At 50.6% G+C, this 12,153-nt stretch overlaps 1 protein-coding gene across 4 annotated transcripts in view; it reads left to right on the top strand.

Moving 5' to 3' along the window:
- RAD54L2 (RAD54 like 2) overlaps positions 1-12,153 on the top strand; it is a 72,159-nt gene that overhangs the window by 57,316 nt on the left and 2,690 nt on the right. For 3 of the 4 annotated variants that reach the window (XM_030043867.2, XM_030043868.2, XM_030043870.2), the window contains 12 exons: positions 1,026-1,203; positions 1,808-2,059; positions 2,675-2,793; positions 3,103-3,218; positions 4,257-4,356; positions 4,699-4,904; positions 6,197-6,372; positions 7,103-7,299; positions 7,405-7,601; positions 8,070-8,159; positions 8,744-8,836; positions 9,055-12,152. In XM_030043867.2, the coding sequence (XP_029899727.1) occupies positions 1,026-1,203; positions 1,808-2,059; positions 2,675-2,793; positions 3,103-3,218; positions 4,257-4,356; positions 4,699-4,904; positions 6,197-6,372; positions 7,103-7,299; positions 7,405-7,601; positions 8,070-8,159; positions 8,744-8,836; positions 9,055-10,043 (2,713 nt within the window). In that variant the 3' untranslated portion in view covers positions 10,044-12,152. Of the gene's footprint in view, positions 1-1,025; positions 1,204-1,807; positions 2,060-2,674; positions 2,794-3,102; positions 3,219-4,256; positions 4,357-4,698; positions 4,905-6,196; positions 6,373-7,102; positions 7,300-7,404; positions 7,602-8,069; positions 8,160-8,743; positions 8,837-9,054; position 12,153 lie in introns of those variants that run through there. The other variant, XM_030043871.2, reaches the window with a different exon arrangement.

The raw sequence follows: 12,153 nt of genomic DNA, 5'->3' as shown, positions 1-12,153 counted from the left end.
TCCTCCTGGCCACGCTTTCTGATACAAGCCAGGATGCTATTGGCCTTCTTGGCCACCTGGGCACACTGCTGGCTCATATTCAGCCGTCTGTCAACCAGCACCCCCAGGTCCTTTTCCACCAGGCAGCTTTCCAGCCACTCTCCCCCAAGCCTGTAGCACTGCATGGGGTTGTTATGACCCAAGTGCAGGACCCAGCACTGAGCCTTGTTGAATCTCATAGAGTTGGCCTTGGCCCATCGATCCAGCTTCTTAGGCTTGAGTTTTAAACAGGTACCTTATCTGTCTTTGTGGGAGGATTTTAGGCTTACATAGAAGACCACCGAGGAGATTCTTAGGTTAGCAGCTCCATATTTCTCTCAGAATCTCTGTCTTGCTCAATCCGTCAACTGCAAAATGGTCCTTATGGCTCTGTTTTGCATTGGGGGGTAGAAGTAAAGTTGGTTTGCTTTGGTACCACAGACTCTGATAATGGAGAACGCCTCTAACTTCACCAGAGTGACCTCAGGTTTATCTTGATGTCTTAAGAATTAATTTGGATGTGCACTTTTTGACATCCTCTACCCAAGGATCTGAAAGTGTTTCATGAACCCTCAGTTATGGAAAGTGACAGTGTCTCCACCACTCTGGAAACAAATCAGCTTTGTTTCTCAGATGAGGGTTCTAAGATGCTGGACCAGTGATTAGGATGGTGTGTATTAGTCATTGCAGAGCTAAAAAGAGACCTTAGGTCTGTCTTCTATTTTTCAACTGCCATGGAAAACAGGACTTTCATCACCCTCTTAACCCTGTGACCTGTGCTAGAAGATTGTAACATTTGAGATCTCCGTAACTGTGCTTACAGTTGGTATTTGGCTGCAGGGAGACTATCTCGGAAGTGTCGTGCATTAGAGAAGCATGCAACTAGAGGTCTTTCTCCCTGCAGCCAGGCGGGCAAGAAGTCAAAATCTTACCCTACAGGCAGCCACAGAGAGATCAGATTTGGAAATTCCCTTCTCTCTATTTATCTCTCTCTATTTCCTCCACAGGCGAGGCCACAATGTGCTGAAGGTTCAGCTCCCATCTAAGGAAGAACATGTCATTTTGGTACGTCTGTCAAAGATACAGCGGGCCCTTTATACGGAGTTCATGAATCGGTTCCGAGATGCAGGCAACAGTGGCTGGCTGGGACTGAACCCACTCAAAGCTTTCTGTGTCTGTTGTAAGGTAGGTTTTGGCAGGAGATGGAAAGACATATTCTAATATGTAAGGGAAAGGTGGGAATATGAGTCAAAACAGGAGGTAAAAGTGTGGTTGGTCAGGCACATCTTCTCTCCCCAGAGTGCTCTGCAATGGCCCAGCAGAATTGTTATCCCCACTTCCAGAACTGGGGTGCAGGGATGTTAAATTTCTTTTTCAGATTTGTGCAAGAAACCTGCAGCCATCAGCTGAAGCAGTACTGGGCTGATACCTTAACCACTTACCTGCTGCTATGCAAACAAGCAACTTCCTCTGTTTGTGCTGTGTGGGGGTGCACAGTGGCCTTCTGTTTTGTTCTCAAGGAAAGAATTGGGCAGTTTTAAAGTCAGGAGAGCCTTGGTTAAGATGGTTTATACTTTGTGTCATGGCAGTTACATCTTCTGTTTTCACTACCTTAATGCAGTCAGACTGGTTTTCTCTGCAGTGCCTTACAGTTCCATGTGGGAATGGTGAAGAGGTGATCAAAATATTAGTTCTTCCCTTTGAGTAGCTGTGGGGGCTTTCAGTCCAAAATCATTGGCAAGCAGCAGGCCAGCGCAGGCCTAACCGCTTTCTTTTCTTACCCCTTCAGATCTGGAATCATCCAGATGTGTTATATGAAGCTCTGCAAAAGGAGAATCTGGCAAATGAGCAGGATTTGGATGTGGATGACCTTGGCACAGCAAGTACTAATTCCCGCTGCCAGCCTCAGGGAATTAAAGTCAAAACAGAGAGTAATGCATTGGCATCACCAGTTGGAGAAGCTACCAATAGCAAGTTCCTCCAGAGCGTTGGCTTCAACCCTTTTCAGGAGAGAGCGAATCAGGTCGTTACTTATGAGTGGGTGAGTACCACTGCTGGAAAACTCTTCATTTGGTGAGTTATGATAAACATAGGCTAGATACTTACTCTGAAAGACTGTACCTCTTTTTGTTAGGGCAGTTTTCTGAAGCAGAGCAAAGAAAAGCCTCTTCTGTTTTAAGAGTTGGGGATTTCTCTTACACTTTGTCTACCACAAAGCATCTTGATAAGCATGTCTGCATGGTGCTGGGTAGGGGTTTTGGGACTCTTGTGAGGCAGGAGTGCAGGCAGCACTCTCATACTATTGTTTTCATCTGACTAAAAAGACTGTGGACTTTGTTATTCTAAAAAAGGTGTTAGGGTGAAGTTTAATCCAGATAAGATGGTGATACATCTAGTGGGCTGGAGGAGAGGTCTTGAGATAGTCATGAGAGGTTAAGAGGATGCTCATTCATCCATACTCCAAGAAGTTTGTCATTTGGAGCTTCTGGAATGGGAGGTAGCAGCAGCAGTAGTTGGGAGTAACATTGTCACCTCAACCTGGCTGGATGTATATAACCTCTCTGCAATGACTTATTTCTCTCACCTTGAGACAGGATTGTTGAACTAAACAGGGAATGAACAACTCCACCTGTAATAGTCTCCCGTTTCTCGGTAGGCCAAAGACATCTTGTGTAATTACCAGACGGGAGTCTTGGAGAACTCACCCAAGATGGTGTTACTGTTCCACCTAATTGAGGAAAGTGTGAAGCTTGGAGACAAGATCTTGGTCTTCAGGTAAGCAAAGTATCAACAGCTGATCCTACAGTCACTAAATGCTGGAGTAGCTGAACCCCTCCTGGTACTAGGAGGTTGTTACACAGGGTCAGTGGTGTGGCAGTTCCCCTTTTCTCCTTTGTTGTATTAGATCCTGGTTTTCCTCCATGGATTTTATACTTCTGCCACCATCAAGTTTACTAGTGAGAGGTGTGCTGCCACAAACAGGGTTTGACAACCGTCAGTGCTGTTATGGTTTGGGAAGAGTTCTGATACTCCACTTTTGCAGCTGTGGGGGCTTTCTCCTGAACAGAGATCTTGGTTTTGCAGCCAGAGCTTGTCCACGTTATCCGTCATTGAAGAGTTTTTGGCAAAGAGACCAATGCCGAGTCCTCCAGGCTCAGATGGAGGAGTTCACAACTGGGTCCGAAACATCAACTATTACAGTGAGTGCAGCCAATCCTCCTCGATTTGGTGTGACACTGTTTGATCCGCTGTGACGGACTAATTCCTGAAAGTCACCCACCATCTTCTTGTAGTTGTCCCTGGGTGTGAAAATGCTGTTCTGAAGCATTCTTCTGATGAAGTCTCCTTCAGATTGTTCTTACTTTAGTTGCTTGGGAAGACAGTGTCAGTTTGATAGCAACTAACTGATGATTTCTAAATCCTCTTTTTGACATCTTACTCAGAAGATGTTAGACATCTTTTAACATCTCACTTACACACTAGTGCTTTTTTAAGTTGTAAAAGATACTTTTTGCTTCCTGTTTGGCTATTTTCTAGATCTTGCTTCCCAAACCAGAATCACTGTGGAATGCTTTCACTAGCTCTGGGCTGTGAATTCCTCCTCCCCTCTTCCCCAGCTTTAAATCTTGTTCTGGCATGGGTTGTTGCTTTGTGTGGCTACTTTACAGGCCAGGACTGAGAGGAGTGGTGGATATGGTGTTCCGGATTTTACAGAGCTGCCAAAAGCGAGCTGCCAAAAGCAAGCTGCTGCTCAGGAACAGAGACATGACACCCCCCTGCACTCCTTTAGACCAGTACCCTCTATGATCAGATCCAGCCTATGGGGTTTTGCCAGAGGCTTTCACAATTTTGCTTTCTCATGGTTCCTCAAGCTTCCAGCATACGCGAGGCCTTTGTGCCTCCTGCTCTTGCTTGCTGTCTGTCTTGCCTAATATGGAGCCTTAACGGGCTAGGTGTGTTGTAGCACTCCCAGTCTTGGCCTTGCCAAGCTTGAGTAATATTTTGCTTATCTTTCAGTTGAACAAATCCCAACCTGGCTGGCAGCATTGCACCTGCCTGGCTGGGCAAATTAGAGGTACAGAGTGGTCCCGTTGAGGTCCTGGAGTGCATGGCTTGAGGAAGAGCTAGAATTGGTTGGGAACCAGTGCCAAAGCTCAGTGTTTGGGAAGTGGTTTGGTTTTGATGGGATTCCCCCAAACATACTGAGCTTTTAAATATGTCCTTAATTTCCTTCTCAGGACTGGATGGCAGCACCTCTGCCTCGGAAAGGGAACGACTGATTAACCAGTTCAATGACCCCAGCAACACCTCTGTTTGGCTCTTCCTTTTGTCCACACGGTAAGTTGGCTGGAGCAGAAAGGCACAGTGGAGGACTCATACTGATGCTCTGTATGCATATGGGTTTTCAGTTCTTAACTTCCTTTGTAACATGCTCTCAAGACTTTATGGGATGATAGTGTCATCTGTTTCTGAATTCCCTAGGGGTATAGGATTTTAGCCTTAGTCCTCTGCAACAACTTATAACAGTCTTGGAAACCAAACATGGGTTTGAAGTTGCCTGTATGACTGGAGGGACTTCCCATAGACACCTCATGGATTCTTGGCCGTGATGGCTTTCCCTTTCTAGAAGCTTTGAAAATTGGCCAAGGCAGCAATTTGAAATTTGCCTTTAATTTCCAGTGCTGGGTGTTTGGGTGTCAACCTCATTGGAGCAAACAGAGTGGTGGTGTTTGACGCTTCTTGGAACCCGTGCCATGACGCCCAGGCTGTGTGCCGAGTGTACCGCTATGGGCAGAAGAAGCCGTGCCACATTTACAGACTGGTTTCTGATTACACCCTTGAGAAGAAGATCTATGACCGTCAGATCTCCAAGCAGGGCATGTCGGGTAAGTATGGATGGACACAGCACTCCACTCTTGGCTTTCACTCCTTTTAGTTCATTTAAATCCTCTTTCTGTGGTTTTCATAACTTCTTTTTTTAAGTTTGAAAATCAGATAGCCAAAGAAGTGACAGAGACACTGTCCTAGGGCTATGTTTGATGTTTATGAGTTGACAGTGACATGAGATCCTATAAGAATTCATGGTAGAGCAGTAGGGGTTTGTAGAGACAGCACCCTGCAGGAGGGTTGCGCTACCAGTCCAATGCAGTGCCATTTACCTTCCCTGCTGCTGTCCTGGCTGCTACAAGAGACTGGAGACTAAGGGGGTGGACCTGCGGTTTTCCCCCGTGCCTGGGCATTACTTGTCTTAAACTGGGCATTACTTATTAAATAGCTCTGTACCTCCATTTCTCCAGCAGCAAGAGAGGGAAAATAGTGACATTAAAATATATATTGATACCTTTGGGTAATAGTGCTTACTTAGGAGCCAAGGATAATTAATTCATTCCAGTTCTGACCTGCCCTTGTACCAAAAGTATCTTTTGTGTTGGCTTGTGCCAGCTGTCAAGCTGCTCTCATACAGCATGCAGCTGAGGGTTGTGGTGACCCAAAAAGAGTTCTGCTGCCTGTGTCCTTCTTTGTCTCGAAACACAACTCCAGAGGCAACAGCCCTGTGTGATCAGCTCAGTATGCTGTCTTGCACTCGAGGTGGAGTCCCCTGGCAGCTGGCTTGGCTCCCAGGAGAGTCCTGGATATAAATGTTTTCTCCATGTGATCCCATTTGCCCTGTGTGCAGGAAGGAATGTCCAAGGAAAACTTCCAGGCTTTTGTGAGGGAGGGACTGCGACTGCTTTTCTGAGCTTTTGACTCAACAGAGTTCTGTAAATTCTAGTACCTGGTTATTAACTTGAGCCTTTTTGGTGGGGTTTGTGGGAGAGCATGTGCTGATGTGGCTGCAGTTCTGTCCCAGGGCTTGTATGTTTTCAGCCCTGTGATGTGAGATGGGACACCATCCATAACTAGCTTCATGTTACTGCGTGCCAGGAGCTCGGTGACTTGCACTGCATTGCTGTGCAGTCTGGAGCACAAGGAATTTGTTAGCCTGACTTGGTCAAACAGGCTCATCTCTGAACATGGCTGATGATTTTTCTCCCTGCCCTGACATTTACAGAAGGCTTCTGAGGGCCATGCAGATTGCAAGGAAGGAGCTCTGTTAGGACAGGAGTGTAGAAAGGACAGCACGCAGCAGTACCCATCTCTTCCCTTCTCCACTCACTCTGTTTTCTCTCTTTTCCAGATCGGGTGGTAGATGATCTCAACCCAGTGCTGAACTTCACCCGGCGGGAGGTGGAGAACCTGCTGCATTTTGTGGAAGAAGAATCTGATCCTGCTCAGCTCTCCCTCAATCCAAGCAAGATGAAGGAGTCTGTTCTACAATTAGCCTGTCTCAAGTATCCTCACCTCATCACCAAGGTAAGACCAACCTGCTTCCTTGCTGGCACAGCACTGCACAGGCAGGAGGAGGTCTGGAGGAGTCTGGCTGTGTGATGGGGACATGGTGGCAAGAAGGTCACATCTGTGTGCTGGTGGGAGTAGGTAAAAAATCCTCTAGCGAGGGCCTGAAGAGTCCTGCCCTTCCCTGCAATATCTTCTACACTTTTAGAGCCACATCTGTCCTGGACAGATTTGGGGGCAGGTTGTAGGGCACCCCTTTTTTCAACTTCATGCTGGGCAGGAAGGTGGCTGTGGCATATCCCAGCTTGCTGCCAGCTCTCTTCCTGGGGTGGCTTTGTTTTAAAGCTGAGACAGCCAGCACTTGCCTGTGTTGTGAAGAGTTTCACTGGTAGGGTGGTGCTGCAGAGCGGGCCTGTGGCTGGGTGCCATGGGGCTCTGGTGACTGTGTGACATCTTGGCAGGGTCTGTGCTTGTGCTCTTAGCTTGGCCTTTGGCTCGTGGGTTTTGCTGTGTGCTCTTAGAAACGGTGAGTGATGGCTTAGCTGACTCTGTGACTCTTCAAGCTGAGCCTTGGTCACATCCACAGCGTTGCCCCACATGTGCTTCGCCAATACCAGCTCCCCTCTTCCCTGCTCCAGCCTGGGATGGAGACAGTGCTGATGCAGGGACCAGGTGGCTGCCATTTGGGGCATGTTGGTTCCCTCTTGTGGCGTGTTGGTGTCAAAACCTCAGTGCTGTGGGGTTGCAGGAGCCTTTTCAGCATGAGTCACTGCTGATCGACCGGAAGGAGCACAAGCTGACCAAGGCAGAGAAGAAAGCAGCCAAGAAGAGCTATGAGGAGGAAAAGCGAGCATCCGTCCCCTACACCCGGCCGTCCTACGCACAGTATTACCCAGCCAGTGACCAGAGTCTGACGAGCATCCCTGCCTTTAGCCAGAGGAACTGGTGAGTACCTGCCTCTTCCCCTTCTGTAGACATGAAATGAAGGGGCAGAGGTCGGTTAGCCCTGTCAGTGTGGGCACTGCACTTTCCTCCCTCTTCTGTCACTAGGCGACCAGCCCTCAAGGGTGAGGACAAGCCGGTAGCAAGCGTCCGCCCAGTTCAATCCACCCCCATTCCTATGATGCCCCGGCATGTCCCCATGGGCAGTGCAGGATCAACCTCAAGTTCCAACCCCGCTGTCAACTTCCCCATCAACTATCTACAGCGAGCCGGTGTCTTTGTGCAGAAGATTGTCACCACCACAGGTGAGTTGCTGATGCTCACAGTGAGTTGAGTTGTGATGCCCATGGTGAACTGAGGAGCAGGGTGAATTGTTAATGCCCACATGGGCTGTGGGCAGATGGGCATCAGAGCCACTGATACTGCCTCTCTGCATTTGAGTGGTTCCCCTGTACCTGGAGGACTTTCCCTGCAGGTGTGCAAGGGGCAAGGGCCTGGTGGGCTGTTGGGAGTGAACTCCCTGTGAGAGGGCCTGCCATACCATCGCCAGTTGTCCTTGCTGGGATGGGGGAGATGCTGTGCCAGAACAGGGTGGCTTTTGCTTTATTGGAGTCTATGCTGCTCAGAAATAAACCCAGGGCTTGCTTCTAGCACAGCACACAGGAGAGACAACTGCACTGCAAGCAAAGGGGTTTGGTGGTGCATGCCCCGCTCCTGACTGTGGCTGGTGTGTAATTTCACAGACACTGTTCTATTTCTTCCCCCACTGCCAGATATTGTGATTCCGGGTACAAACACATCCACTGATGTACAGGCAAGAATCAGTGCTGGCGAGAGCATCCACATCATCCGAGGGACAAAAGGTAAGTCTTTCTGTCTTGGTAAGATTTGTGGATAGGGTCCTAGCCAATGCTAATTAGCAAAGAAAAGGATGTAAAAGCATGAATCAGTTCCTTGAGAGGAAAAGAAACAAGAAGGGGAGGAGATCTGGACTTTGCAGTGGCTCTGTTGCAGCCCATGCTTTGGGTGTGCTGTTGTAGCTGACGCTTCGGGGCAATTGCAGCTGTGGCTGCTCCTGCCTCCGAGAGGAACTGTTGAACTTTGTGGCTGGGTGTCTCATTCTCACAACGCCCACTGCATGTACTGGGGCAGCCAAACGCTTCCTGGTGCTCCCAGAGCAAACTTAATCCCAAGCATGAAGTTCCACATTTCCCACTGGCAGCACATTGGGAGGGGGTGAGTTCCAACCCAGGAAAGCTGAAAGGGTGGAAGTGAGGAGTGAGGAAGGGGGCAGAAGCCCCCCACTGATCTCTCTGCATGATCTGTGGGCTGGCCTTATGCAGCACTGCTGTCCTATTCCTGCCTGGGCAGCCTCGTGGGCTCATGTTTCCAAGGTCCTAAGCTGAGACTGGAAACCATGAATGAAGTCGTTCTGCCTCTGTTCCAGGGACGTATATCCGGACCAGCGATGGGCGGATTTTTGCTATCCGGACCACTGGGAAGCCAAAGGGCAATGAAGACCGTCGGACAGCTGCCTCAGGTAGGGGACTTGTGAGCACTGTGCAGGGCTTGCTCACGTGCTTTCTTACCCGACTGTGTGGGGCGGTGTTCCCTGGCTGCACTGCATCACACCTGTGTTCAGAGCTGACCCCACAATCTCCCCACGATATCCCCACCTTCCTTTCCACTGTTGCCTCTTGGTCCCCAGGTTTTTCTCCAAGGTTGTCTTTCTCACCTGCTCCATCTCCTTGTTTCCAGGCTCCCAGAGCTCTTCACTGGAGTCCACAAGCAATGGCAGACACAGTGCCTCATCACCACAGCTCCCCAGCACGGAGGAGCTCACTCGGCCCATATCCCCTGACAGCCCCGAGATCATCAGCGAGCTGCAGCAGTATGCGGAGGCAGCGGCTGCCCGGGAGTCCCGGCACAGCTCTCCCAGCACCAACGCAGTGCAAGGCCACCCTGCCCGCACAGACAACGCACCTGGCTTAGCAGCCCGAGGAGCGGAGCAGCATGTGGGGATTCACTGCATGGCTCCCTCTGTGTCTTCAGCCCTACCGGCCACCAGCCAGCACGTCGATGCCCACTCGGTGTTGGACTTACGGGGCAACAAGCGCAAGTCGACCTCACCGTCGGCTCCGGAGGAGCAAGCCCGCAGGCAGCAGAAGAAGCGCCAGTTGCCATCGTCCATGCAGCCGTACGAACACGGGTACCCCGTCTCTGGTGGGTTCACCATGCCTCCTGTCTCTTTAAACCACAACCTAACCCATCCATTTGCCTCCCAACCAGGAAACTCCTTGTACATGGGCACTGGCTCCTCTTATTACCAGCTGCCCAATTTACTCCCAGACCCTCATCTGGTGTTCCCTGTGACTACTGACCCTCTGCTGACAGCCGGCACCGCCAGCTCTTCTGCTGCTACCTCAGCCACCGCCAGCGTCCCCTCATTCATGCTAAACCCTTCTCTGACCGGGGTGCTGCCCAATTACTCTCTTCCCTTCACGCAGTCACTCCTGCCCGAGCCCAGGATGTTTGCTCCTTTCCCAGCCCCCGTCTTGCCTAGCAGCCTTTCCAGGAGCATGGCATCTGCCTACCCTGGCTACATGTCCCCTCACTCGGGCTACCCGGCCGGGGGCCTCCTTCGGTCCCAGGTGCCTCAGTTTGAACCCCAGGAGGTCCCAGAGGTGGGATGCAGCTCTAATGACGAGGACAAAGACGACGATGTTATAGAGATCACAGGGAAATAATGGGCCCAGCTCCTGCTCGGTCTCAGCTCCGCCAGGAGGCAAAAGTTGCAGGACCTTTTTGGGAGTCAGGATTTCCCCTCTGGGCCACAGCAGCGGGTGGAGAAGGATGCGAAGGGTGTGGCGTGGGGGTTGTTTTGTTCTTTTCATTTTGTTTTGTTGTTTTTTAGCTGTCAAGGATCTTAATTGTATTAGGGGCTGGGAGATGGGAGGGTGATAGAGTGGACCTGCAAGGGCCTGGGGAGCAAGAGCCAGGGGAGGAGGGAAGCAGCAATGCAAACCATAGGAGTGCCTCCCTCCCACGCTGTCTGTCTGTCTCTGTTCTCTGTCTTGTCTGGAAGGGGGAGGCTTGGTGTTGCGAGTTCCTGCCCTTCTCAGGCCTGGAGGCATGGGCTTGACCGCTGGCAGGGCCGAGCTCCCTCTCACATGAACTGCCTTATCTGTGAACTTCTCTCACTCCGGGAGGTGTGGGCCGGGGGGGCGACTCCAGCAGAGGTTGGGGACGAAGCATTTTTACTGGGGAGGAATTGGGGGGGCTTCTACATCGTGTATGTTGGGGGGGGGGAGGAGGGATTGATGTAAAAAAAAAAAAAAAAAAAAAAAAAAGAAAAAAAAAAAAGAAAAAAGAAACAAAACACCCCACAAACAATTTGTCATCCTCTTCAAATTCACATGAAACTAGTGTGAGGGCTCCAGGCAGGCTCCTGCTGCAGCAAGGAGGGCAGGGCTCTGGCGGGGGGCTCCCCCAGGCCCTTCTGGAAGGTCCTGTCCTCCCCCAGGCCCTTCTGGAGGGTCCTATCCAAGGTAGGTTGGCCCTGTGGTTCTGTGTGCCAGATGAGTGGAGCAATCCCAGACGTCTCGGTGGCCGTTGGAGGGGAATCCTGGTGACTTCCCTGGCTCCGTGGCGCTGCCAGGCTGTGTGAAGGCCACGTCTCACCCCGCTGTGGCCCACCAGATCCAGGGGTAGGTGGGCTCGCTGCTGCTTCTCCACTGTGCCAGGCAGGTGGAGAAGTTTGGGAGGGGACACTGGAGCCAGTGCCAGTTGCTGTTGAATCTGTGATTGGAGCGACTTCCCCCTGCACAGAACCTCTACATTAATTTATTTCATGAAGGCATAATATTTATTGTTTGGGGGACTCTTTCTTTCTACTTTTAAATTAATTTCCATATTAAAAAAAATAAAATTCTGGCCTCCATCATGCAGTGGTTGCTTGTTGGGTTGTCTGTGTGGGGAGAAGCAGCCGGTTGACCAAAGCATAGTCTTAGAAGCAGGGCCAGCTGCGGAGGTTGCCTGTAGCTGACCTGTGTCGCGTTGGCTGGATGTGCCCCATCGGGGGATCATGCCAGAGCAGGGAGGAGCTGCTCTGGGGCGTTCTGCAGCAGCCAGAGGGAGGATGGAGTCCTCTTGTCATGTTGGGGCAGGTGGAGGAGCACTTGTGGAAGCCTCCTGTGCTCATTCCCCGTGAGGAGGAGGGCTGCGAGGCGTGCGGAGTTGGGAAGGCAGAGCTCCTGCCGGGGACGTGCCTAGCCCCGACAGCGAACGCGCTGGCTGCTCGCCTCGGTGCCGGGGCTCCTAGGGAGAGGTGGGGCTACCCAAGCGCAGTTGGACTTGGTGTGCGTGACTGTGTGCGTGAACGTGTTAGCTTGGAGACTTGAAATCCAGGGAACCTCTGTGTCGCATCCGGGTGTCACCAGGCAGATGTGCACACCTGTGTGGGATGTCCCTGCAGCATGGCTGGGACCTTGGAGCAGTGGTAGCTTGTAGGGGACCTCTCGGGCCGTGGAAGCTGCAGTCACTGGTGTTTGCTGGGACCAGCTAGGTCTAGGAAAGGGCAGGATGTCTTGACATCCTCTATCAAAGGGGTGCTGGAAGATGGGGACCTCCCTTCCTGAGAGAGACAGAGGGATGTGTGTGCACGTGTGTGTTACAAAAACATAATAAAAAAATGTTATGGGGCTTTCCTAGTGTCTTTCTCTGTTTAATGGACATTGTCTGTCAAACATAACCACACCATTCATAGAAGCCTTAGATCAACAGTTTAGCTATGCAAATTATTTTAATTATTTTTTTAAAAAACCAAACATTAAAATAGTGCTTTCTTCTTTAACATAT

This window comes from Aquila chrysaetos, chromosome 20 (assembly GCF_900496995.4).
Source record: "Aquila chrysaetos chrysaetos chromosome 20, bAquChr1.4, whole genome shotgun sequence".
Classification (NCBI taxonomy): Eukaryota; Metazoa; Chordata; class Aves; order Accipitriformes; family Accipitridae; genus Aquila; species Aquila chrysaetos.
Note: the sequence above shows the minus strand (reverse complement) of the source record. Positions and strands in the feature narration are given on the sequence as shown.